A 25,708-nucleotide genomic window follows, 5' to 3' on the forward strand; every position below is an offset into this window, starting at 1 on the left:
ACCCACGAACCATGAGATCATGACCTGAGCAGAAGTTGAATGCTCAACTGACTGAGCCACCCAGGCGCCTCATCTGGTATCTTTTAATGGAAACAACTGTTGGTAAATAATAATTACATTTGGAGGACATGAGTAAATAAAAGTGTTTTAACATAAAGTACATTTATATATACATATATATATATGTATATATATACACACACACACACACACACACACACATATGTATATAGCCCCGCTTCAGGCTCTGTGCTGACAGCTCAGAGCCTGGAGCCTGCTTCAGACTCCGTGTCTTCCTCTCTCTCTCTCTGCCCCTCCCATTCTCATTCTCTCTCTCAAAAATAAATAACATTAAAAAAATTTTCAAATAAAAGAATAAATTCACTGTCAATACTACTAAAATGCAGGTGATTTATCCATTTACAGTATATTAGAGAAATTTATATCCCGAGCCCTTTAAAGTTAGTTCCCTCCTTACTACTACCAGTGTCTAATATGTCTAATATGCCTCTGCCAAGCCAACTTCACGGCTTTTGAAGCAGCGACAGTGCAGTGCCTGGGTGACCGGATGTAGCCGGGCAGCCCATACTGACCTGGCACACCACAGTATACAGCAGACACACATTAAATGTCGGTTGAATAAGTGAATACATTCTAAAATGCTTTCAGAAAATTTTCATTGAGAAAAGTCACACAATTGCTTGAAAATGATTTTACTTTGTTAAATCACCTGAACTCCATTTAGTGATTCCTATTTCTTTCTTTTTTTAAGTTTATTTTTATTTATTTTGAGAGAGAGAGAGAGCAAGTGGGGAGGGGCAGAGAGAGAGGGAGACAGAATCCAAGGCAGGCTCTGCACTGTCAGTAGAAAGCACTGCTACTGCAGAGCCTGATGCAGGGCTTGAACCCACAAACCCGGAGATCATGACCTGAGCTGAAATCGAGTCAGATGCTTAACTGACTAAGCCACCCAGGTGCCCCTACTGATTTGCATTTCTTCAGTGACTCCAGCTTTCTAAACTTTGGAATTGGCTACTGAGATTTATCATTTATAAGGCAAAACCCAATTAAAATATTTTCTTTTCATATTAATTTTCAATTTTAAAAATCAACACCATCTAGTGTTAGTTAAAACAATTAGATGGCATAAGCCATAACAGAGTGACTAATTAAAATTTCTCATCACCGAGTGATTGAGAATGATACGCTGTCATCAAAAATAAATACGGAATGCTCAACATTACACATCACTTAAGTTCATATTGATTCCTGGATCTTTTATAATGAATAGATTATAGGCTTTTAAAAGAAATGGACTTTACTTTCAGAGCAGTTTTAGTGTCACAGTAAGACTGAGCAGAAAACACAGTTTTCCCATATACTCCCGGCCCCCCACGGACTCCTTCATTATCAACATCTACCTCCCGAAAGTGGTACATTTGTTACAACTGATGAATTCCCACTGACACATTATCATCAGCCAGAGTCTAGAGTTTACATTAGGATTCACTCTTGGTGTTGTACATTCTAGGGGTTTGGACCAATGTAAATGACGTGTCCACCGTTAGAGTATCATACAGAGTAGGCTCTCACTCCCAGAAACCCCCTGTGCTCCACCCATTCATCCTCTCTTCCCCATGAACCCTTGGTAACCACTGATCTTTTTATTGACTCCACAGCTTCGCCTTTTCCAGAATGCCATACAGTTGGAATCATCCAGTATGTAGCCTTTTCAGATTGGCTCCTTTCACGTAGCAAGAAGCGTTTAAAGTTCCTTCATATCTTTCATGGCTTGACAGCTCATTTCTTTTTAGTGCTGAATAATAGTTCATTGTCTAGATGTACCATAAATAAGATGCTGTTGAAAGCACAATGGTGATACTATGTTAGCCCTATGCTCTGGATTTCTAGCTGAGTGGCTTTTTCCACGAAGCGTTATCAGGCTAAAACAAATAGCATAATAAAATAGGAACTCCTCGTTTTTTCTTTTTAAAATATTTAACTTACTTTTTTATACTAATTGAGTCTTTTGTTCATTAAATAATCTAGTGTAGTTCAGACTTGATAGTTAATTGCTTCAAAGAATTTTAGGGAAAGCATGAAAGCAGCCGAGGTGTTCCTATGTTAGGAGCATAGAATGTAACAGGTTTCAGAACTTCTTATGAGATAGAGTGACTGGTAATCATATATTAATAAATTAGTAATGAGGAAAGATTTTCAACATTTTTGAGCTGTAGCTTGCCTCAGGTTCTTAGGAAGTGGCCCCTCATTTTACAGAGGAGGAAACTGAAGCCCGCAGACATGCCCAAGGCTGTCGAGCTGGGTGTAGCAGAGGCAGGACCTCCACGATCTAGAACCCCTCTGCTACTGACGGCGGCCCGCAGCCACACTTAGAGGGGCTGTTCTTAAAGCCTGCTCTGCGTGGGACCTGCTTCACAGAACACCAGGAGGCTATTTCCCCTTTTCACTCTCATTTTCTTACAACTGTGGAGTTGACTTCTCTGGATTCTATAGAACGTGGGCTCTCACCGGCAGAAGCAGATATAAGAATCTGGTGAACTTCTATTCAGCCAGACTTGGTAGATTGGGGGAAAAATACCCAACAATGCCATTCTTCTAATTTGCTTTGTTTTGGGAAATACAATTTTTCATTAAAATATTATTTATGTGAACATTTAATGCGTTACTTTTAAATTTCTTAGCGTCCGACTTTGGCTCAGGTCATGATATCACGGTTTGTGGCTTTGAGTCACGTCGGGCTCTGTGCTGACAGCTAGCTCAGAGCCTGGGGCCTGTCTTCAGATTCTGTGTCTCCCTCTCTCTCTGACCCTCCCCTGCTCGGGCTGTCTCTCTCTCTCTCTCTCTCAAAAATAAATAAAACATTTAAAAAATTTCTTACTTTTCATTTCTAACAGGGCAAATGTTGATAGTTATCTACATAAACAAAGATTCTTTGGGGTCCTCAATAATTTTTAGGTATAAAGGGGTCCTGAGATTAAAAAGGGTTGAGAATTGTTGACATAGTGTCCATCTTTGACAAGGTAGGCTCATTCTCTCTCTCTCTGATACATATAGGGGTGTGTGTGTGTGTGTGTGTGTGTGTGTGTGTGTGTGTATACATACATACAGAATATAGATCTTAACATTTCATATATATTCTGTACCTTTGAGAATTTGGTTTTGATGAAACAAAAGCAAGCTAAGTACTTAGTAAGCACTTAGGCTGCTAAGAAGAGACTACAGGGTAACTTTGGAATCAACAGAATGGAACAAGATTTAGGATTGGGAAGACGCAGCAAAGAAACTGAGAAGGGGAGGCTGCGATGGCAAAGGTAGGGGTGGGGAGAGGCGAGGGCGTGCCTGCCCTAGCTCTGTCCCAGGGGAAGCAAGAGGAGGGAGAGGCCTGGGCGTGCCGGTGCTACCCCACTGCCCCAGAAAGGGTCCTCTGAAGCCTCTTGCAGGCACAGGGCCTTGGAGAGCACTCCCTCACCACTGGGGATGCTGGGAACACACCAGGAAAGCAACCAGAAAAAGCCCCTGTTCCTACACACCTAGTGACTAAGTGCAAATATGAACAAGGTGACTTCAGATGATATAAACTCTATGAAGCCCAAATGGCAATGTGACAGCGATGGCGAGGAAGGTGTGTGAGACAGGGAGGGTGGGGCAGTGGACCTGAATGATGAGACCATAGAGGCCACGTCAAGATCTGGATGAGGAGGGTTCCCCGCAGAGGGAGGAGTGGAAACGGGAGTTCTAAGGAGAAGTAAGCGTGACGCTCGTCAAAGAAGAGAAAAAAGACTGAGGAGCTATCAGCAAATCTGAATTTGGGATATCAATCAGCTATTTCAGATATCGCAAATCTGAATTTGAGATTGCGATTTGAAGAAATGCAGGTCTAACCCATTTAATACAATATCATCGGTAACATGAGCCCTAACTGGTGGGCGGTTTTTGCTGCCAGGTATCACGTATCACAGGGCTCTGTGTTACAGCCCAAGTCCAGGGCTCTTTAAGGACACACTCTTCTTCCTCTTTAATTTTTTAATGTTTATTTATTTTTGAGAGAGACAGAAGGAGAGAGAGACAGAGCATGAGGAGCGGAGGGGCCGAGAGGGAGGGACACAGAATCCGAAGCAGCTCCAGGCTCTGAGCTGCCAGCACAGAGCCCGACGCGGGGCCAGAACTCACAACATGAATTGCATTCAGTATTTCAAATAACTCTTTTGGGTCTTTACTTTTTAAGGAGTTCTGAGACCAAAAAGTTTGAGGATCCCTAAAGACTAAAAATCATTAGACAATCAAAACATTTTAACCAGAGGGGTAGAGACAAATAAGCCAAACAGTGGGGGCAAACATCAGATCAGAGTGGGTCAAGAGGGCATAAGAGGTGACAGAGTAGATAGACTACAGACTTCTTTTCCTGGCAGCGGAGAGGTGAGAGACCAGGCAGCAGACAGGTGAGATGTGGAGGGAACGGAGAGTTGTTCAAAGATGGGTAACAGAGCCTGCGTCCAGGCAGAGGACGAGGTGCCAGAGGGAAGAGAAGACAGAGTCACAGCATGGTTCCAGAGAACACAGTCCAAGACGGGGAAAGAGGAAGGAATGAAGAATGTGGCAGGAAGAGACCAGTGCCTGGATCACAATAGGAGCCAGCTTGTCCTCTATGTGTCGCCTGATGCGTGTGCGCCTGTGGCCTCTCCCCTGCAGGGCAGGGGAGGGATCCATCCAGCAGAGCTGGGCTTTATTTTTGTCTCATTGTCAGCACAAAAAGTCCTAAGTTTGTCCGTTTGTGAAATGGAAGGATAGGAACATGTAATGAGTGACACAAGGTCCTTTTCAGATTCAACATTCTACAACTTGTCCTTCTATGAAAATAATGCAGCCAGGTCACTGCTTAAGTGAAATAAGTGGTGTTACTTATGATGAGGAAATTAAGGACTAAATACGTGAAGTGGCAGAGCTGGTATCATCATTCGACCTCCGTTATCGAGTGTCTACATCAAGAGTTCACACTTTCTGAACTATAAATTGGGACAGAGCCCAACCAACAAAGGATTTCCTTAGAATCTGTGAATTTACTTGACAAGTCTTTAAAAAGCATAAAAGTTAAATCACTCAATTGCTTCAACTTAAAAGAATAAAAATGCATGAAATAAGCATCTGCCTGGGAATTCTGGGGCATATGGCTTTTGGCTACTTTTTGCTAACAGGGGCCACGATAAGGGAAGCGGATACAAGAGCCTCTTCAAGCTACTGATAATGTGCGTAATTGAGGAGTTGTGACTAAAAATTGCATTTAGAGGCATTCGTATCTAATTTTTGCTATGAAAAAACCCTGAAATCTTTTCTATCTCCAAATATAATCGTATTTTCTCATCAACTCACAATTTCATTATTAAATCCCTTATCCTTTATGTGCAATGCTCTGTCACTACTGGTACACACGAACATAAAGTAGTCTTTTTAAAAAATTTTTTCATGTTTTTTTTATTTATTTTTGAGAGATGGAGACAGCACGAGCAGGGGAGGGTCAGAGAGAGAGGGAAATACAGAATCTGAAGCAGGCTCCAGGCTCTAAGCTAGCAGTCAGCACAGAGTCCAATGTGGGGCTCGAACCCACGAACCATGAGATCATGACCTGAGCTGAAGCTGGATGCTTAACCAACTGAGCCACCCAGGCGCCCCTAAAATAGTCTTAAATTTAAACATTACATTATAATTACATTTCTGGAGGTATTTTATTTTCCTTTCTAATGGAGCTTTGATAGGCAGTAGCTTACAAGAGCTTATTTTCTGAGACTAGCAAAAGAATATTTTTACAAAACAAACTTGTTTAGGTTTTAGAACGAGTACATGTCACACACATGTGTTCTATACTGCTTTTCTCTTAGTTCAGAACATCTGTGCATTTCTGCACTTGATTTTTTAGGTTACCATCAAACGTAGCCATGTAGAACGAGTCAGTGTTTATTCGGTGACCAACAGAGGAAAATGAATCAAACCGAGTCAAACACGGCACACTCAGTGTGGACCGGTCTGCTGTATGAGGGACTTCACAAGGATATTTAAGTTCAACAACACAGCAGTTGGTAACTCCATTTTAACAAGGAATTCTGAGGCAACTTCAGGGATGCATATCGTCCACTCCTTGAAAAAAGTTGTTCTACTTTCTTAGCGTCTAGGGTATTTTTAATAAGGATGCCATATTATTTATAGTCCAGGCAATTAAATGTAAATTACTCGAAACCCTCTGGACTTCTGCCTCCAACAACAGTCACTCAGAGGCCTGGATGAGGCCTCAGCGAGGACCCTGACGGCAGCAAAGTGAGTGAGGGCCAACGGGATGGGCAAGAATCTGGAGGAATCCATTTCTTAAACAAGTTAACTTGTTTAATTCTGACTTGGCTCATTCATAAATATAAAAGTAATTCACTGTTTCAAGAATCTTATTGATAATATATCTGTGTTCTAAAAAGAATGCAGCTTATTTCCTATATAATAATACAGCCTTATTTGTTACAGCAATGAAAAATCTGGCAGGGGAACTATTTTGTGTAACAGTTTTTTGAAGGATGTATGTGCTATCGACTCTCAAGGGCAGTGAAATTTAAGTAATTTTCTTCTATTATTAATGGATGCTTCTATATTATTAATAATATCTCTGGAACTAAAATGTGAATCATTAGGAAATATTTAAATCTATGACTATAAAGTTGATACAGCACTTAAAATAATGTGACTTTTGTATCTTTCACTAAATATGTTATAGAAAAATATCCACAGATACATAAACTACTCCAGGAAGATCTAGGGTATTGCAGTTAATAGAAAGACTTTAAAGAACGTTCAGAAAATAACGATCGTTGGTGTTATGCATACAATTATTTTTGTTTCCATGGCTTTTGAAATAAAATTTAAAATATGTGTCCATTTACGTACTGCATAAAGGACTGAGGGAGATGACACCATAATCCAGTAAAAAGGTAGAAAAGAAAGCCATCTGAAGTGTGATTACAAGGGAATAAATGTCAGTCACTTTCATGACTTCCTGAAAGTCAGGCAGAGATCTGGCTTTGAGCTGCCTAGTAAGGGTCGAAGCAAAATTAACCCTTATTATGTAGAAGAAAAAACAGAAACAAGAAACAATACACATACTAGCTCCTTAGGACAAAACAAACAAAAAGTGCTTGTTATCCGAGTTGAAAAGGAATGTCCGGGGTCCTCACACAAGGGGCAGTAAGCAAAGCATTGTGTGACATCAGGACGATCCCTACAATAAATGCACTGGCGATCTCCATAGGACACTCTCTTGGAAGATTCCTAAGTGTGGCTGTAGGCATAATGCCCACGAGGAACTTGGGCACAGAACTGCAGAGGAGACCAGACAATGTGGCCCGAGCAAGGCAGCTGATGGTTTAATTCATGCTAGAGATATAAATGAGAACATGCAGAGGAATAAATGCAACACGTGTTTTGGGGTTTTTTTTTTTTGATGGACTATGTGTTTTTTAAACCAGCTTCTAAGTGTTCTGTTTTTTTTCCAAATGAGTTTTAGATAAAAGCCAATCAATGACCGGTGTGAAGTTAACGCCTTGGGCAGGCACTTTGTGACCTGGTCTAAGGGCAACTCTTTACAACCTAACGGTGCATGACCGGAACCGAGGAAGTGAAGGGAGGTCTTCAGGTTCCCCTGGAGTTCCTCTGAGTGTATTCAACACACAAACCAATAAGCACTCGGGGATCCACGGTTATGTAACAGAACATGGTCTTCAAGAACAAGAACTCAGGTTTTGTGTTTCTCGACTTGGATTATTATTTAATTATTATTATTTTCAAACTTTAGTTCACTTAGCAATCACCGGGGCGCTCAGTGAAGCTTCCCCGGCTTCATACCAATCTGAGGCAGTGTCTCTCAGGTGGATTCTAGAAATCAGGTAACTCTCTTGTAAACAGTCTAGGAACCACACGTAGAGATTCCCCCCTGGGGTCTAACTGGGAGTGTGCATCAGTGCTGGTTTTTACATTTCACCTCATCTGGTTCCATAGTTCTCTCAACCAATGAGCACTCATTGTACTTAATTTAGTATTTAGTTGTGTGACCATCCTTCTAACATGTTCTTGAGAGTCACCACATCTCCGAACTGCAGGGTCTATAAACTACATACGTATTTTGTATCTTTTATAGGAGGACTCTCAAATGCACACTGATCTTAGGCTTACAGTTATGCTTGTTTTGAATAATTGTTCTATCATATGAACACTTAGGGATTGGTGGTCTGGCCCTCTTCGCACCCTAGCAACTAAGTTTACATTCCAACTTACGGCTTCCCTCCAGCAAATTATGCATGTATACACTGCTGTAACCTCATGTTTTAATAATATCAGCCAGTGGGCTTTCTGGGTCAGTGATAAGGGATGTCTATCAAATTTTGCTGGTATGTGTTCTAATGCATTTCTACTTTCAAGCAGATAATATTAAAAAAAAGTTTTAACAGTTGACAGAAAAGGTATTATTTAAACAAAATCAGAAAAATCAAACTTTTTGTATCACTCCTTTCTTTCAGGGAATTTACAATGTGTAGCTTAAAGCTTAAATATGTTTTGAACAGGGGCGCCTGGTGGCTCAGTCGGTTGGGTGTCCCACTCTTGATTTTGGCTCAGGTCATGATCTCACAGTGCGTGGGATGAAGCCCCGTGTCGGGCTCTGGGCTTACAGTGCGGAGGCTGCACGGGATTCTCTCTCTCCCTCTCTCTGCCCCTCCCCCCATTCACAAGCACGTTTGTGCACTCTCAAAATAAACAAACTTAAATAAATAGCTTTGAATAAATATGTCAGAGAACAAAGAAATTCAGTTAACAATATAACAGGATCGATGAATTCACCATTCATTAAGTTACATATGGAGTTATATAACCATTAATAAACCTGAATGAATAACTGAGCCAACAAGTAAAACCAAATAAAACTGATGCTTGGTATATAACAACATACAGAAGTCACCTTAAGTAATACCCAAGACTTTCATGAAAACAGTAAAATGGAAATTATATTGTAATATGTAATCTGCAAAATAACTGCCAAATTGACAATAAGAAAGAAAATCTTTGAGAAACTACCAATTCAATGATGGAATGTTAATGTGAATTTAAATTTTAAAATCCTGAACTGAAAATTCAAAACAGATGCTTAGGGGCGCCTGGGTGGTTCAGTTGGTTAAGCATCCGACTTCAGCTCAGGTCATGATCTCACGGTTCGTAGGTTCAAGCCCTGCATCAGGCTCTGTGCTGACAGCTCAGAGCCTGGAGCCTGCTTCAGATTATGTGTTTCCCTCTCTCTCTGGCTCTCCCCTGCTCATGCTGTCTCTCTGTCTCTCAAAAATAAATAAAAACCATAAAAAATAAAAAAAAATGGATGCTTATCAGTCAAGTTTAAAAAACAAAACAAAAAACCAAGAATACCAACCTCAGGCTTATTCAGTGTTCAGGGATGCTAATTCACAGAAAACTGAATTTTAGGTATAACCCAAATCAGAGTACTTTTGATTTCTAAATATTTGATGACTCCGCTCCTAAATAAATTTAGCTCCTAAATTTAGATGTTAGACTCACATTTATAATATTGATTAAAAGTCATTTCTTATTTTTAGAAGCAAACCAATTTTTTCCATATATGAAATGAACAATAATGCCATTCTTTATACTCTTTATGCATGTAAAATACTTTCAAATCTTTATTAATGAATTTCTTATATACATTTTGGTTTTTACATTATTGTTCAGATAGAAAGACCCAGAGGAAACATTCTCTGAATACCTAAATCCCGAGCATTCTACTGGGTGCTTTGACAAATATTTCATTTAAAAAGAACACTAAATGAAGTTTTTTTTAAACACCTTTTTATGATTTGATCTACCAGCCATAACAACTAAATACTAGCATAGTGAAACATTACAGAAGTTAGCCTAAGCTAAAACCCATAGCGTCTTTAAAATAGGGTAAAGGAAAGAAGAGAAGAAAAATGAACAAAAAAAGGACTACAACATTGTATAAAGATTTTAAAAACAAATGCCACATGACTGGGCCACAGACATTCATGTCGTTGACTTTGACTGTGGTTTCATGTTTAGTGAAAGGCGTTTGTAAGGAGAGGGCTCGTAAGTGCTGTAAGGCGCCCAGTACAGTGGCATGGACATGGCAGATATTCAATAAAATAATTTTAACTTCTGTTGATATGTTGATATCTTTGTTGTTGTTCATTTATCAACCTGGTACAAATCAGCCAATAGGTAGCGTGGCATCGACCGGAAAAACTTTTGAGGTCCCATCCATCTGAGCTTACTGTGCTCTGAAGTCCTCCATCATTCATTGCCTATTCTAACAAACACTTAGCATGAGCTACCCCCTGAAATTGTTAATCATCTTTCTTCGTTTATGGGCTGACTCTCACATAAATGGGCCTATGTGGCTTATATATTCCCAGCTATAGGAACACCTAACATAATTTCATGAGAGGTCATTAACAACTGTTTGTTATAAATCTGAAGTTTCATATGATTATGTCTTACCAACAATATTCTGGCCAAAGAATTACATGTTTTTGCTGAAACTCTGCCGATTCTCCATTGCTTACAGAATAATGGCCAAATTCCTTTGTATGGAAGCCAAAGCCCTAGGCTCTGGCACTATATTAGACTTTCATCCTCCACCTACATTCTAGCCTCTACCACCCAGCATTTGCCAAGGTCTCTCTATACTTTTGTGTCTCCAGACATTTACTGGTCTGGTTCTTCCCGCAGTTCCCGACGGCACACACCTGTTCCTTCTGCAAAGCTCATGCCACCAACTCTTCCGCGCAGCTCTCCCAGAACCCACCGCCCTTGTGCCGCCACCAACGCCAACCCTTGTCGGGGACAAATCCTTCTATCCGCTTGGCAGCCACTTTCATCAAACATTTTTCTCCTTTAATAGAAGGAGACTATTATTAGTCTGCCTTCTCTTTTGTGAAACTTTCTCAGATTCTATTATTATTATTATTATTATTATTATTCCGCTTTCTCCTTTGTGAAGCTTCCTAAGCCTTCCATACCCAGAATTAAGCACTGCATTTACTGCCCAGCCCTCTCTCTGGTACGTAGTTCTATTCCAGCACATAATACAGCCCCCCGGGATTATTTATCTTAGTAACCACCGACCCTACTAGACCCTGTGTGCCTCCTGAAGACATCATCTCACTCATCACTGTAGCCCCAGGGCCTCGCTATACTTGATACACAGTAGGTGTGCAATTAAACATTATTAAATTAATAATCAAAATACAATTGCTTTCTGCCAAATCAGGAAAATCTGGTCCTGAGCATGCCTCCTTAGCATTCTAGCAGAGCCCTTAGGTTTTGGTGATGAAACACCAGCAAACAAAAGTGGACTCCAGCAAACCAGGGTGACCACAGGAACTGAGGGTGCCTCTTGGGAGGGAGGCAGGATTCCAGCAAGGGCAAAGACAGACCCTTTAAACACTGGACCATTTCCTCATGTCAACTCCAGGATGCTTATTTACGTCGCCATGACTGGTGCCGTAAGTAATGCTTCGCTGACACCCAGCCCTACAATAACATCACATCTGTAAAGTGACCCGCAGTGTCCATTTGCACGTAGGCCTGTCCTTAGAGAACAAGTGACTGGGAAAATAACAGCTACATGGACTCGTATCAATTAACTGTGTGAAAAGATTTTATACATCCAGTTTTTAACACAAAGAACACAGAGCAGAATTAATGTGGCATGGTGTACAAATTTCCTGCATTCTAACATGCCTAGCGTGTACCGTGAGAAAATCCACATCTGTACACATGTATATTCCAGCATAATCTTTTCGTTTAGGTGTTCTTGGTTTAATTTCTGGGTGCTCTGACTCAGCAACAGCCAAATGAAGAGACTACAATATAAAGTCTCCAGTAGAGATGGAAAAAGATGTTGAAAGAGTCAAGGAGTACAATTGAGTCAGCAAAGATGTGCTCAAATGCCAGGAGCTACAGAAGACACAATGATGCCTCAGGTGATATCACTGTTCTGAGGACACTGACAGTCTACAATAAAGTTTTTGGCTACTGTACACTCAGACAAAGCAAAACGGAAAGTAAAAGCAAAAAATAAGTAAGGAAATCACTAAACTGGTCTTGAAAGGAAAAATATTAGGTAACTATGACTAACTGGTTGCTCTGTTTTCTACAAAAAATCATGACTTGCAACAGACTTAGGCACTATTTCCGCTGACCCCTTGGAGGTAAAAAAAACTTTTAACAAAATGTGCCCCAAGCTATAAACATTTAAAAAACCAAAAACTACTTTAAAGGAAAAACAAACATGACTGCATTTGACATTTCAAAAACTTTTATTTCATAACAATTAAATGCTATCTACATCTAAAATTATTGGTTGTGCTTAACATAGGCAAAATCATTTATAGAAGTTTTAACTGCTCTTGGCCAGTTTTCTCATAGGGAAAAACACCTACACTTACCAGCACCATAGGAAAACGCTACCTTTACATTAAAAAAGAAATTTACGAGAGAAAATGTGGCATAAAGATTTCTCTTGACTGAAAAGTATGTCTTCTCTCCTAAGTCAGAGGCTTCTTAAACTCTTTATAATGTAAACATTAATTTGAGTAATGAATGTGAGAGCACACACATATTCAATAGATGTTATCTCTTACTCATTTAAGTTTTGAGAAAACCTCTTCGTGAACCAATTTCATTTTTTTTATAATAGTTTATTGTCAAATTAGTTTCCATATAACACCCAGTGCTGTGAACCAATTTCAAATAGTGATTCTATTACATTTGTGTTTTTGACTGTAAGCTGCTGTGTTTTCAGAATGTAAGCACGCATTAGACTACAAACTCATCCTGCTAAAAATTTTTAAAAATTATTTGTCAGTAAAACTTATTTACCTGAGGGGGCACCCAGGTAGCTCAGTTGATTAAACATCCAACTCTTGATTTTGGCTCAGGTCATGATCCTACAGTTTGTGGGTTCAAGCCCCAAGTCAGGCTCTGTGCTGACAGCATGAAGCCTACTTGGGATTCGCTCTCTGTCCCTCCCCTACTCATGTTCTCTCTCTCTCTCTCTCTTTCTCTCAAAAATAAATAGGGGCGCCTGGGTGGCTCAGTTGGTTAAGTGTCTGACTGTTGATTTTGGCTCAGGTCAGGATCTCATGGTTTGTGAGTTTGAGTCCCACTATCAGCCTCCACACTGATCCTGCTTAGGATTCTCTTTCTCTGCCTCTCCCCTGCTCTCTCAAAATAAATAAACTTCATATACATATATGTATATACACACATATACATACACACATGTATATACATATACATAAATATATATGAATAAACTTTAGAAAATAAATTTAAAAAATGATGATGATTTGATGGCATTCCCTTAAAACAAACTGAAAAATTTACTTATTTTGCAAGCTCCTGAAGGCTTCCTTACCTGCAGATGGCTGGGAAACATTCCTGAAGGCCTTTCTTTTTAACTAAAGATCCTTCCAAGCAGTACATAATGATGTCCATGACCTTTGTAAAAAAGATACAAACCTAAAATTAATTTCCGAATCTTATTTTCCCCAAATTTAAACGATTCACTTAGGCCTCATTTGCATGAGAATTCTAGACAGTTTTGACTGTAATATTTACTGTCACACTACACTCTCTTTACTAAAGCTACGGTATGTTTACTTTATGCCATCAGCTACTGTTTCTCCTACATGTGGAAAACAAAAGAAAGAACAGTAAAATAGAGAAACAAGACTTGCTGACGTCAAAGGCAATTCATATTTATGTACAGTATGGGTAGCTTTTACTCAAATACACTTCCTGTTCTGTTTCATTTATAGTGGAAGGCATTAAAGAGAACATACTCTTTTAAACATTACTCCAAAGTAGACTAGTTCCCAGTGGATGGTAAGTGTACACAATGATTATTTCGGTTTTTAACGAAATTTAAATAAGGTCCTATGAAATGGTACAAAAGTTACTTTGCTTAATGATCTGTCTTCCGTGTAGAGGTGCTGGAAATAAACACGGTGATCTCTGTACTGCACTGACCTACTGAATCTGGGCCGCTGCTGTAACGTGTGAAGCTGGATGCTCTTACCTCTACGAGAAGATCCACCACGTCTGTGGGCATCTTTTCAATAAGAATCTCGATGACTCTCAGCACTTCCCCTTTGGCTCGTGCAAGAGCCGTCGTGTGCACGCTCTGCTGTGACTGGGTATTCGCGGCCAGAGCTGTGTGTCTGTGCACCTGTGAAAACATTGCCCTGCTGTAGATATGGCTGATGTTGCGTTCGATGTTGCGTTTCCGCCATTAGTTTGGTTTTCACTTGTTAATACAGTAGGGGAAAAAGGAGAATCAACACAAAGAAGTCTCTTGGGGTGGGTCTGGACTGCAAAAGAAAGTACTTAGTACAATAAAAACTCAATAGTCTCTGATAAAATTCTGTAAGTTCCTGGGTATTAGGTGAGACTTTAAGACAACATTGCCATGACATTTTTCAAAAGACAGACTGGAGGTTTGTGAACTGGGTACCTGGTGCTGAGGTGGGCAGCCGTTAGGAGATACCAGCAAGCAAAAGACACGAGGCTGCTGCCAAGTAAGGATAGTAAAGGAGGCTTTCATAACACTTCCGCTGTACCAGACATCGTTCTAAGTGCTATTTTTCCCTATAAAGCTGGGAAATTCAAATGAACATGCCTCTAAAAATAATAGGCACTGTAAAGAATAGAAGTCCAATGTGATTTTTCTTCTCCACACAAACGGTAAGTCTTAATCATTCAGAGGAGAAGGAACAGTGCTGGGCACTGGGCCAGCCATGGAGGAGCAGGCATGAGGACCGGGGAGGGGTCAGTAAAGACAGTGAGAAGTACTTCAGGATCTTACTCTAAAACTCTAAGCAAAGTGGAAAACTTATTTTTATAAAATAGTAAATGTTAGCTATTACATTGAAATATTAGGGCACTCAGAATGTGGGAATCAATGGTCAATTAGAAAAGCATTAACAGGGGTGCCTGGGTGGCTCAGTTGGTTGGGCGGCAGACTTTGGCTCAGGTCATGATCTCGAAATCTCTGGGTCCGAGCCTTGCGTTGGGCTCTGTGCTGACAGCTCAGAGCCTGGAGCCTGCTTCGGATTCTGTGTCTCCCTCTCTCTCGGCCCCTCCCCCACTCCTGCTCTGTTTTTCTCAAAATTAAATAAACATGAGAATTCTTTTAAAAAACCTTAACATTAAAATATTTAAAAATACCTTTCTAACCAAATGCTGGAGTAGAGAAAATATAAAGCATGGTGATTCTAACAGTTCATTTAAAAATACTCATATGTGAAAGCGCTTGGGTGGCTCAGTCGGTTAAGCTTGGTTTCAGCTCAGGCCATGATGTCAGTTTGAGCCCCACATCAGGTTCTGTATTGACAGCATGGAACCTACTTGGCATTCTGTCCGCCTCTCTCCCTGTCCCTCCCCCACTCATGCACCCGCCCTCTCTCTCTCAAAATAAATAAACTTAAAAAATATTGATAAGTAAATGGTGAAAATCAATTTCAAAAACACAATTAACATAAATACTTGTTTACTCTTTAAAGAGGTAGGTTTATGCCTAGCATTTATAGGACCTATATGTGGTCCGACTGATGTAACGTTTATTCAATATACTCAATATTATTACCTATGCATATTCAACTGATACAAAAACCGGTAAGAAAAATTCCATGGCTAATAAGTCTGTTCATTTATACATACATATACTTCATGTAAATATATACTATCTATAAATTACAGACATATTGCACATGCTTATTTTAAATACAGTGTAATCTCATTGTAACACACTGTTAGAAAAACACACAGGCTTACTCTACAGATTTTAAATATGATTTCAAAGTCCCATCACCTCATATAAACCTATACGATCTGCTATTAGGACCTTCCTTCACGTCACAAATGTTTGCTGCGCACCTATTAAGGGTGGCTCTGGGGTAGACATGGGCCCGGTAGGTTTCAGATTGGCAGGGCAGACTCAGAGGTATTTATTTAGTATTTTAAAAATTCATCATAGCTACAGGAAAAACAACTCAGACAGAGCTCATACCCCATGGACACCAAGTCTGCACATTACTCATGCTGAAATGAAAGAAAGCTTTAATAAAAATGTAGGAGCCGATCGCCCTTTCCTTGTTCTCCCACTAAGACCTATAGGAAAGATCCTATAATTGGTTCATTGTTCTTTACTAGTTTTTCAGTTAGATGTGGGCAATTAGTTAGAACACTAAGAACGTGGGAATCAATTGGCATTCAAGTCTTTATCTGCGACATGTAATAGGAAAAACAATTAGCAAGTTTATGACTTACATTTTTGTTTACAGTTGAAGAGCCAGTGTTAAATAAGTTAAGGTTTCATTACAGGTAGATATTTACGCTTGTAAAACATGAATACCTTAAGTATATTTTAATTTGAAACCGCCTGCTATATTTCAGACTGAAAACTTAATTTCAAGTATTTGCAAGTGAGTTAACTTTGAGAACAGAAATAAATTCAGCAGTGTAAGTAATGAATGCAATGCCATGGAAATCATTGTGCATGCACAGGTTCCTACGTATTAATTTCAGATTATTAGCTTGCGTTGGTCTAGAACAAGCTGGAAAGACTATTTGTGGATATGAACCCTCAGCTCACAATGTCTAATAATTCCTCTAAGTGAGAAGATGGAGCACCCAGAGAGGCTCGGCTCACCTCTTTGGCGATGGTTGTGATGAAGGCGGGTGGTCTGGCCGTGGCGATGAGTGAGAGGGCGTGCCTCGCAGAGCGGGCGGAGTCAGCTGCCGGGCTAAGAGGCAGCCCCATTGTGATGCTAAACAGGGATCAGAAAAAAAGGGAAAAAGAAAAGAAGCATTAGAAATATAGACTGAAAAGATTAGACACAGCTTATAATGTCAGTTCAAGGTCAATGGGAGCACTCAAACAGTTAGAATATAATGGACTTGCAACAATGAGCAGTGATTAGGAGTCAGGGTGTTCTGGCATCAAATACAAAATCGAATAATTAACCGTGAAGATTGAAAACAGTATGTGCATCTGTCCTAAGTGTTAAAAACGCCTTGTTAACAAATTATCAAGAACTAGTACTGAATGCATATCACAAAGCTCAGACTAAGGCAAGAAAGAAGACTGTGCTGGGTATTTTCCTTTTTGTTTTTTACGCTAAAAAAAAAGATTAAAGGTAATAATTTGTTTATAAGGCCACATAAAAAGGCTTCATTTAAGGACATGTATCTGAAAGGAAACAACATTTACTTCTGTCCATAGAATGATCAAAAGAACTGAAAACCGCAAAATTCTTTTTAGTTTTTATATTATTTTTAGTGTGAAATAACCTCAGTACTGTTAATTTACCTCATGCTCAATACTTTTAGAACCAATCTACTAGTCAGCATATCCTGCCCATAGTTATTTTGTATTGATGCAAAAATTATATTAACGGATACTTATTTTCTCTCTATGAAGATCATTGTCCAGGCTATATGTAAGCATATGTACATGATGAAATAAATCTTTCCAAACCATGAGACTATTCTCATAGGATAGTGATTTTATATTCCTTTGCCAACCCTAAAACATAAAAATGATAATATTCTTCTGTTTGTAAGTTTCCTATACATTTTACAGGGACGACTGTGAAAACTAGTCAGACTTTTCATTAAAATGTGGCGTCTGAATCAGCCGAACACAAAGAGTGTTTTGCTACAGTAATAGACCCATTATAGTTTCTCCCTCTAGTTAAATAAATTTGATACCTACATAACCATATGAAATGATATTAAAATGTGCCCTGCCCCAATGAAATAAGTATGCACACTTCATGTGTAGACTGAATTATGTTTACTAAAAATTCTTAAAAAGTTTACAAATATTTCTATTTAGCCTAAGAATCATTATTTTAACTTTTAGATGAAAATAAGTATGCATTAAATAGGCATTCTGATCACCGCTAACAGAAGGTAAACTGATTATAAAAAATTCTGCTTATAATTTTTTTGGTGACTGCTACATTGCTTAAAGCTTTGACTGAAAATATAATGGTCTCCAGTCTTTTTCTCTAAACTGAGGGTAGATACAAAGCAGGATCTCAGGGAGGAGGGTGGAGAGCATTCCTTTGATGTTTACCACTAAAAAAAAAGATGTGAGCTGATGCAACACGCACTTAGTGAGCAACAGACAGAAAGAACGCCTGGGTGGACATATCACCTCCACAGATGATCCGGACGCCCTTGGTGCTCGGTCGAGTGGAAAGAGGTGTCCAACAGTACAGCAGGGTGGGTAGGTGGCCAGTTTCTTTTCTGGATTAAACTTTACTATTGAGAATTCCACAAAGAAAATGTTCACTATGTGAGGATTGTCGGCCTAGATTGCTTAATAATTATTGTGAAGTTTAGATCATGTTTTAAGTTTTAAGAAATTCAAAAGCTAATGACACTTTTTAGAATCTGTATGATGTTTGTTTTGTCAGTACAAAAAGGTGCTGATATTCTCAAAAGGCTGAAACAAACAAAAATGGTATGTTAACTACATAATTCTGAGCAAATCCTAAATCAAATTTCCTAAGAATAAGAAAAGCACAGAATGTCAGGAGTTGGAAAAGATCCCCAGGCAACAAGCCAGCCCAGCAGACAGCCAGGGGGAAGGGAGGTCTATCTCCTGGGCAGCCTGGCCATGAAGGCACAGCATGGAGGAAAAAGAAGTGAACGTGGAGCCCAAGATCTAGGACTGAAATCGAGCTTTCCTACACTATTTCATGTCCTCGTGCCCCCGCCCACGAGGGGGTGGTATCAGCATTTTGTGAAGGAGAAGTTGGGTCCAGAGCTCAGTGAGGAGCCAAGGTGGCAGCATGCTGTCTTTCGGGACAGGGACCTTCGGAGAAAATAAAGGCCGGGGGGAAGGCTTGACCATATTGTGGCTAACTGGATTAATGAACATGACCAAACTCTGCGACTTTGGATGAGCGGCTGGCTAGACCGCATCCCCGAGTGAGGTTTCTGGTGGTGTGTTGTAACACACGGACTTCAACTCTGTTCTTTTCAATGTCAATCACAATTGAAATGAAGATACAGATGCACAGTTATCAACTGGTGTGGATCGAAGGTTGTAATGGAAAGCAACTGTACTAAATGGCAGAAATGGGATTACAAAAATCCTCAAAAAGATCAAATTGAGCTAAAGAAAGGAGTCTTCGGTACGGGTACAAATGACCCAACTTTACAGGAATGGGACAGGTGATCCTCTGTTGACCAAGCTTACGGAGCTGCACTGAGAGTTGTATGTGAACCACAGGTACATATGTTGATGAGGGGGCTGCCTCGTGGGCTCCGTTGCATCAAGGGAAATGTGACAGACATGTCGCCCCTGCTGAACTGCATGGTCCTGGCTGCCTGGCCGCCAACCCTGTGGCTGTACTGGCTCCTCGGTTGGTGAGAGATGGGACCTGCCTTCTGCAGGGGTCCGAGCATCCTCCTGGAGGACAGAACAGTCCCGTCTATTCCCGGCCGTGTGCCGCTGTGACCCCTTGCAGGTGGAAACCAGAGTCCTACTCACACAAAGAGGATCCTACCAGACTCACCACCCAGCGTTCTTCCAGCCCTGCCATGTGCCCTCTGGAGGAGAAAAGTTTAGTGGGAAGCCAAGGAGAGGGAGGCGGAGGGGGGAAAGAGAAGGGAAGAATGAGAATGAATGGCTATGCACGTGTGTGTTCGCCTGAGGAGGACAAGTGACAAGTGGATGCTGTCCCCCTAACCTTGTGCTGTGCACTTTGGCCACCCTGGACTGAGGAAGCACAAGGTACGCAAAAAGGGCCTTTTAGAGTACGGAGTTCACAAGGTTGCCGAGAAGATTAAATGAGCAAGCAGATGTAACAACCTCCAGCCAAGCATCTCACCTATGTTATACATCTTCTGGCCAAGATGACTCTCCAACAGAAACAAAGTGAAAAAAGAAAAGGAGGCAAACTAATAACAGGTCACTGGTTTCTAGTTAAAGGCCTAGCTAGACCCATATCATCCTTAACCCATCTTAGCAAATGACCTCGTGAATTTGCGGGAAATCGGCAAACTTCTTGTGGGAAGAAAAGTGGTCAAGTTTGGGGTCTGGAAGAGAAGCTGTAGGCTAATAGGTAAGGGAGCCAGCCAGAGACCTGCATGAGTACTGCCCGTGATTTCAGCGGAAGCTGCGACACCCAACAATGTGCACAGGCATCAATGTATGCATTTGAGTGATCCCCACTATCAGTGAGTATCTGATGGCCTGAGTGCAGGACGTCAGAATGGGGACGCAGCAGGTGCAGCATATCCATGAGCACAGCGCAGGAGGGTGTGGGTGTGAAAACAGAGAGGAGTGGCCAAGGCATAGAGGAAGACAAATCTTCTCTCTCCTCCGTAGTCTGCTCAATGCGCCACAGCCAGAGTAATCTTCCAAAAGCAGTAACTTTATTTCATGGTTAACCTGCTTACAAACCTTATTGGGTCCCCGTGCTTCTAAGAAAAAAATCTTAAACTCCTTGGCTTGAGGTCCTAAATCCTCCATAATCTAGTTTCACTAACTTACAACTCAGTCTTTTGAACACCCATGCTCCTGAGGCCAGGATAATTTCAGAGTCGGTCTCTAGAATACCGTTTCTTTTTTGGCTACAGTATATGGCTTGTGCTTCTCCACTACCCCCTCCCCACTGGCACACCCTCCTCCCTCCCTTCTGTACAATTCTTGTGCAAGCCTGCATGTTAATCTGCAATTGCTGGAGCGTTTAATTACAATCCAGAGAAACAAAAACAACCAACAACAAAACCCATTTCTTCTAGGCTCTTAGCACTGGATCTGATTCTGGCAGGCATTATCAATTAGTTTTGCATTGTGAACTCTGCAGATTGGTACCAATGCTATCTAATCCTGGGTATCCCCCCAAAGTGCCTAGTGCGGCCCTTGGACATAGTGGACGCTCAACAGTTATGTGCTAAATGAAGTTACCTGGCAAATCCAGCAGGAAAAAAAAAAAATCACTTAAGCCAGTTATTTGGCTGAACTGACCAGGCAATGAAGTCAAAGTAATTGATCTGGTTAGTCCCAACAGACGCCCTACATGTAGTTATCGTGAAAGTGAAAAGTGCAGTGTATCCGATATATTTTAATGTGGGTTCTAACTGAATGAAGGGTCATACTCTCAGAGGTCTGAAATTAAAGGGGTGTCTGCCTTATTCTGGAATCTGTATGTAAACATGAAGCTCACTCTTTTCATCTGAGCCTGCTTATCTGGCTGTTAATGCAGATCATCTGTTATTTAGGTTTATAAGATGGGTCTTTAGTTTGAAAAATATGAGATGACATACTCTCTATTTTACTCAGCATTTCAGTATACACATCCCATATGAAGCACCAGAGAGGATAGATACTGTAAATAAAAATCATGAATAGAAAAATAGTTCACTCTGGCTGAGCTCATTCCTTACATGACTGCTCATTAATCCTGTGCTAACCCTTACTCCATTGTGGTAAAAGCATTCTAGAAGTTACATGTAAGACCACTATAGTTAAATGTCACCATCAACAAATGTCAGACGTTCCCATCTGTCAAATTACGGAATACTCTATGAGAATATTCAGGGGGGGAAAGCCACTTAAACTTTCATAGAACACACAAATCATGGTCGACAGTCCTATGGACTAACTGTTTGTATCCCCTGAAAATTCACTCCAATGTGGTGGGACTTGGAGATGGAGCCTGTGGGAGATAATATGGGTCAGATGAGGACATGTGGCTTTGGCCCTCATGATGAGATTTGTGCCCATTTAAAGAGACACCAGAAAGCTTGCTCTCACTGTCTCCCCAAGTTGTGAGCACAGAGCAACATGGTGGCCAGCCACCTACCAGCCCAGAGAAGAGGCCTCGGAGAGAAACCTGCCTTATCAGCACACCTTGTTCTTGGACTTCCCAACTTTGAGAACTGTGAGAAAGAAATTTCAATACCAACCTGTGGTATTTGTTATGGAGGTCCAACCTGACCAAGACAGATAGTGAAAGAGCACCAAAAACACACTCATGGAAAACAAGACAAAATCATTTTGAAAATGCATACTTAATTATGTAACAGCTGGGAATCCCATCTTACCCCTTCCGGGTAAAACAGATGTACTAAAGAGTCTTTAATGTAATAAAGAATGGTCAGTTCTTGGCACGCTAAACCTTAATGTGATGACTCCAAAGGTGGCGTTCGTCTCTTAAAAGCAAAGGTAGCGATTTTCCCAACAGATGCCTATCTTGTAGACCTATTTCCTGTATGTTGTACACACTTACAACTATGAGTTGTAATGTAAAATCTATGCTCGCAAAATTTAGTTAAATGGTTCCCTCAGATTGTAAATTTTCTATTAAAAATACGTGTCACGTGAATAGGAAAAATAATTTAAATGTTAAAATCCTAAAGTACCTTATTGTTTGTATGATGTGTTATTTTCTCTACTCCCTGCCACTCAAATTTTTAAAAATATGGTTGACATTTGAGTTAAAATGCCAATTCCTTTTTCTCCAACTCTATTTTATGTAGTTCAAAAAGGATATTTCTAACACATGGGGCTTATCAAAGCATGTATGGATTCCAGTGACTATATGTTTCTCTTTTAAGGTCTGGGAAACTGAATATTCCAGGGAAGCAGTAGGCTTTGGGAATTCGTTGGCATCCCTCAGTCATGGCAGTAAGAGGGGAGAGACTGCCCACCTTCGGCAGAGGGGGCCAAAACGGCTCTGCCGTTCGCGTTCAGAGTAAAGGCCCCACAACACGAATGAGGAAAACAGAATCAAAATCGGATCACGACACATATAGAGGGGAGACTAGCTTTCCAGAAGCACGAGGATTTTTCCATACATTTATAAAGTAGGATTTTCAACAGTTTCTAACATTATATCTTTATTTACATAACCATGTTGCTCTAAAAAATGAAGGATTTATAAAAAACATAATACTGCAGGTTTCTATTTTTCTCACAATGAGTTGGGGATGGCTCTACCTATGCTCTCAATGCAATGCAGCCTGGATTTTCTATTGAACGATCCATTGTCAATGAGCAGCCCATAATCATTAATTTTAAAAAGGTTCCTCAGAGAGTCTACTTGTGGATCGTTTGTCACATAAAGGGTGGCATAACCTACAGCTTTGGGAACAGGAGAATGGGAGTCCGGAGACCCGAGTGACGGTCTTTGCTCTTCCCACACTGCTGAAATCTCGGGCAAGCTGCATTAGCTCTCCAAACTTTGTTTTTATGGAACAGCATCTTGAGAGCACTGGATTGAATGCTGCTCAAGATTTTCATCTTTAAAATTCTATGACTTTATTAAATGTTTACTGAATGCAAATCATGTGTCAGGTGCTGTGAATAAATATGAATACATGCATATAATATGTGGCCCAGGCACTCAAGGAGCTTACTGATATTTAGAATTTTTTTAATGGTTTTTATTTATTTTTGAGGGACAGAGAGAGACAGCACGAGCAGAAGAGGGTCAGAGAGAGAGGGAGATACAGAATCTGAAGACAGGTCCAGACTCTGAGCTACCTGTCAGTACAGAGCCCAATGTGGGGCTCGAACCCACAAACCGGGAGATTATGACCTGAGTCAAAGCCCGACACTTAATCGACTGAGCCACCCAGGCACTCTGGATATTTAAATAGGCTATTTTTCCAGAAGGTACAAAATTTGTGATGGAAATGATTTCATTCGGTATGTTTTAAAAAAATCTGAAAGGACGCTGAAAATTCTGACTTGACCACTTTCATGTCCTCTGAACAGGCTATTTTCCTCTGGGGGCACTGGGTGGGGGGGCAGAGGGGTGGGAGCAGGGGCCCTGGAGTCAGCGAGACCTAGGTCTGAAACTCACATTTTATCACTGACCAGTGTTTCTGTGGACAAGAGACAGAAGTGCTCTCGGATTTGCTTTATGATCTATTATCATTTTTATCATCTTTTTAAAAAATTTTTTAGTTTTTTAAATTTATTTTTGATACAGAGAGAGACAGAGCATGAGAGGGGGAGGGGCAGAGAGAGAAGGAGACACAGAACCAGAAGCAGGCTCCAGGCTCTGAGCTAGCTGTCAGCCCAGAGCCTGACGCAGGGCTCGAACCCACGAACATGAGATCTGACCTGAACTGAAGCTGGATGGTCAATGGGCTAAGCCACCCAGGCGCCCCTATCATCTTTTTATAAAGTAAGAGGTAAATCAATCCTCTTTTGAGCCCTAATTCTATTCCCCAGATATAACCAAGAAGGGCCTATGTTCAAGTTTTACTTGGGCACAACCCCCAGTTGACGTCCTGCAAGGAATTCATCAATAAAATGTAAAACAGCATTTCCGGTCACTTCCCTACGTTTTAAGGAGCTCTGAGGCATCTGCTTGGCATGCCGGTACCTTCCCATCTCTGTCTTTTGCAGGTCATTGCTCTTTAGTCTCTCCTCATAATTATTCAAATGAAAGATGCAAATAAAACTCTTGACGCATCCTTTCTGAGCACCCAACTGTGACTCACCCCCTGAAGCTCTGGGCATCCATACCTCTTACGCTCCTTCTCCCTTCCTATTGTGATTACTTCCAGGCACGTCTTAACCTTTCCTTCAGACCACAAGTGCCTTGGAGACAGGATCCTTGTTTGATGCAACTTTGTGACTATACAGTACCCCATACTGTCCTTTCTGTGTATTATCTACTCAGTAAAAGCTTGGTTAACACAGGTTAAAATCTGGTGAAATATTTGAAAATACGAGAAAACAACTGGTTTTATTTTTATTTCCAAGATGTAAAATTCTCAGTCCTTTCTCTACAAGAAAGGCATTCTAATTCTGGAAAAATGCCCCATCAAACGAGCCATCTATAGTTTTTCAGGAGACCTCTCAGAAATCATCTCTGACAGAGGATGTCAATATGTGAGAAAGAGAGAGCGAGAGGAAGAAAGAAACTCTGCTATCATCTGTGTTCTCCAGAACGAGGCAGTAGCCTGAGCTAGATGTCCTCCTCGGTCCCCTCCCTCATAAACTCACAAGAATGGGAATCAAGAGGGAAGCGTTGCATAGGGTTTTTTCTTTTTCAATTAACGTGAACTGGAATTTTAAAAAAGCATAAGCCTAACATAAAAGCTTCTTCATAAAGTATGCTTAACACCGCAGCCAGAAGCAAGGTAGCTGGGCACCTGAGTGCACAGTAAATCAAGCACAAAGGGAGGGCCCAGGAGGCGGGCCCCATGCGGGTCCCCCCCTACACGTCCTTGCTCCATTCGGCCCCGTCTCGGTCCTTCCACACCCTGTACCAAGTGTGTCATGGATGGAACAGGCCATTTTCAATCTAAATCTTGTTACAGATTAATAAGCAAACATTTTCTTGCTTATTATGCAATTTATCACGATGAAAATTACATTGGACTCCTCAAGGCTACATGCTGATACATTCATTTATTCAGAGCTGTGTATAGAGAGTTATACTAATCTTCATGACAGAAAAGGATGTAATAGCAAGATTTAAATTACGTACTGAAGAACTAAAGTATTTGTGTCTGTGGACATACTACATGGAGATAAAACACAGTGCATCTTTATGTTTGCTGATAGAAGCGTCATGTAAACTGATTAAAA

The 25,708-nt window shown here is 40.7% G+C and overlaps 1 protein-coding gene across 1 annotated transcript in view; it reads right to left on the minus strand.

The window, feature by feature from the left end:
* WDR7 (WD repeat domain 7) overlaps positions 1 to 25,708 on the minus strand; it is a 345,923-nt gene that overhangs the window by 75,166 nt on the left and 245,049 nt on the right. Inside the window, exons 23-25 of the mRNA XM_029921300.1 lie at positions 16,787 to 16,904; positions 14,156 to 14,305; positions 13,493 to 13,575 (exon numbers count right to left, since the gene is read on the minus strand). Coding sequence (XP_029777160.1) covers positions 13,493 to 13,575; positions 14,156 to 14,305; positions 16,787 to 16,904 — 351 coding nt within the window. The remainder of the gene's footprint in view (positions 1 to 13,492; positions 13,576 to 14,155; positions 14,306 to 16,786; positions 16,905 to 25,708) is intronic.

Source organism: Suricata suricatta, chromosome 14, assembly GCF_006229205.1.
Source record: "Suricata suricatta isolate VVHF042 chromosome 14, meerkat_22Aug2017_6uvM2_HiC, whole genome shotgun sequence".
Lineage (NCBI taxonomy): Eukaryota > Metazoa > Chordata > Mammalia > Carnivora > Herpestidae > Suricata > Suricata suricatta.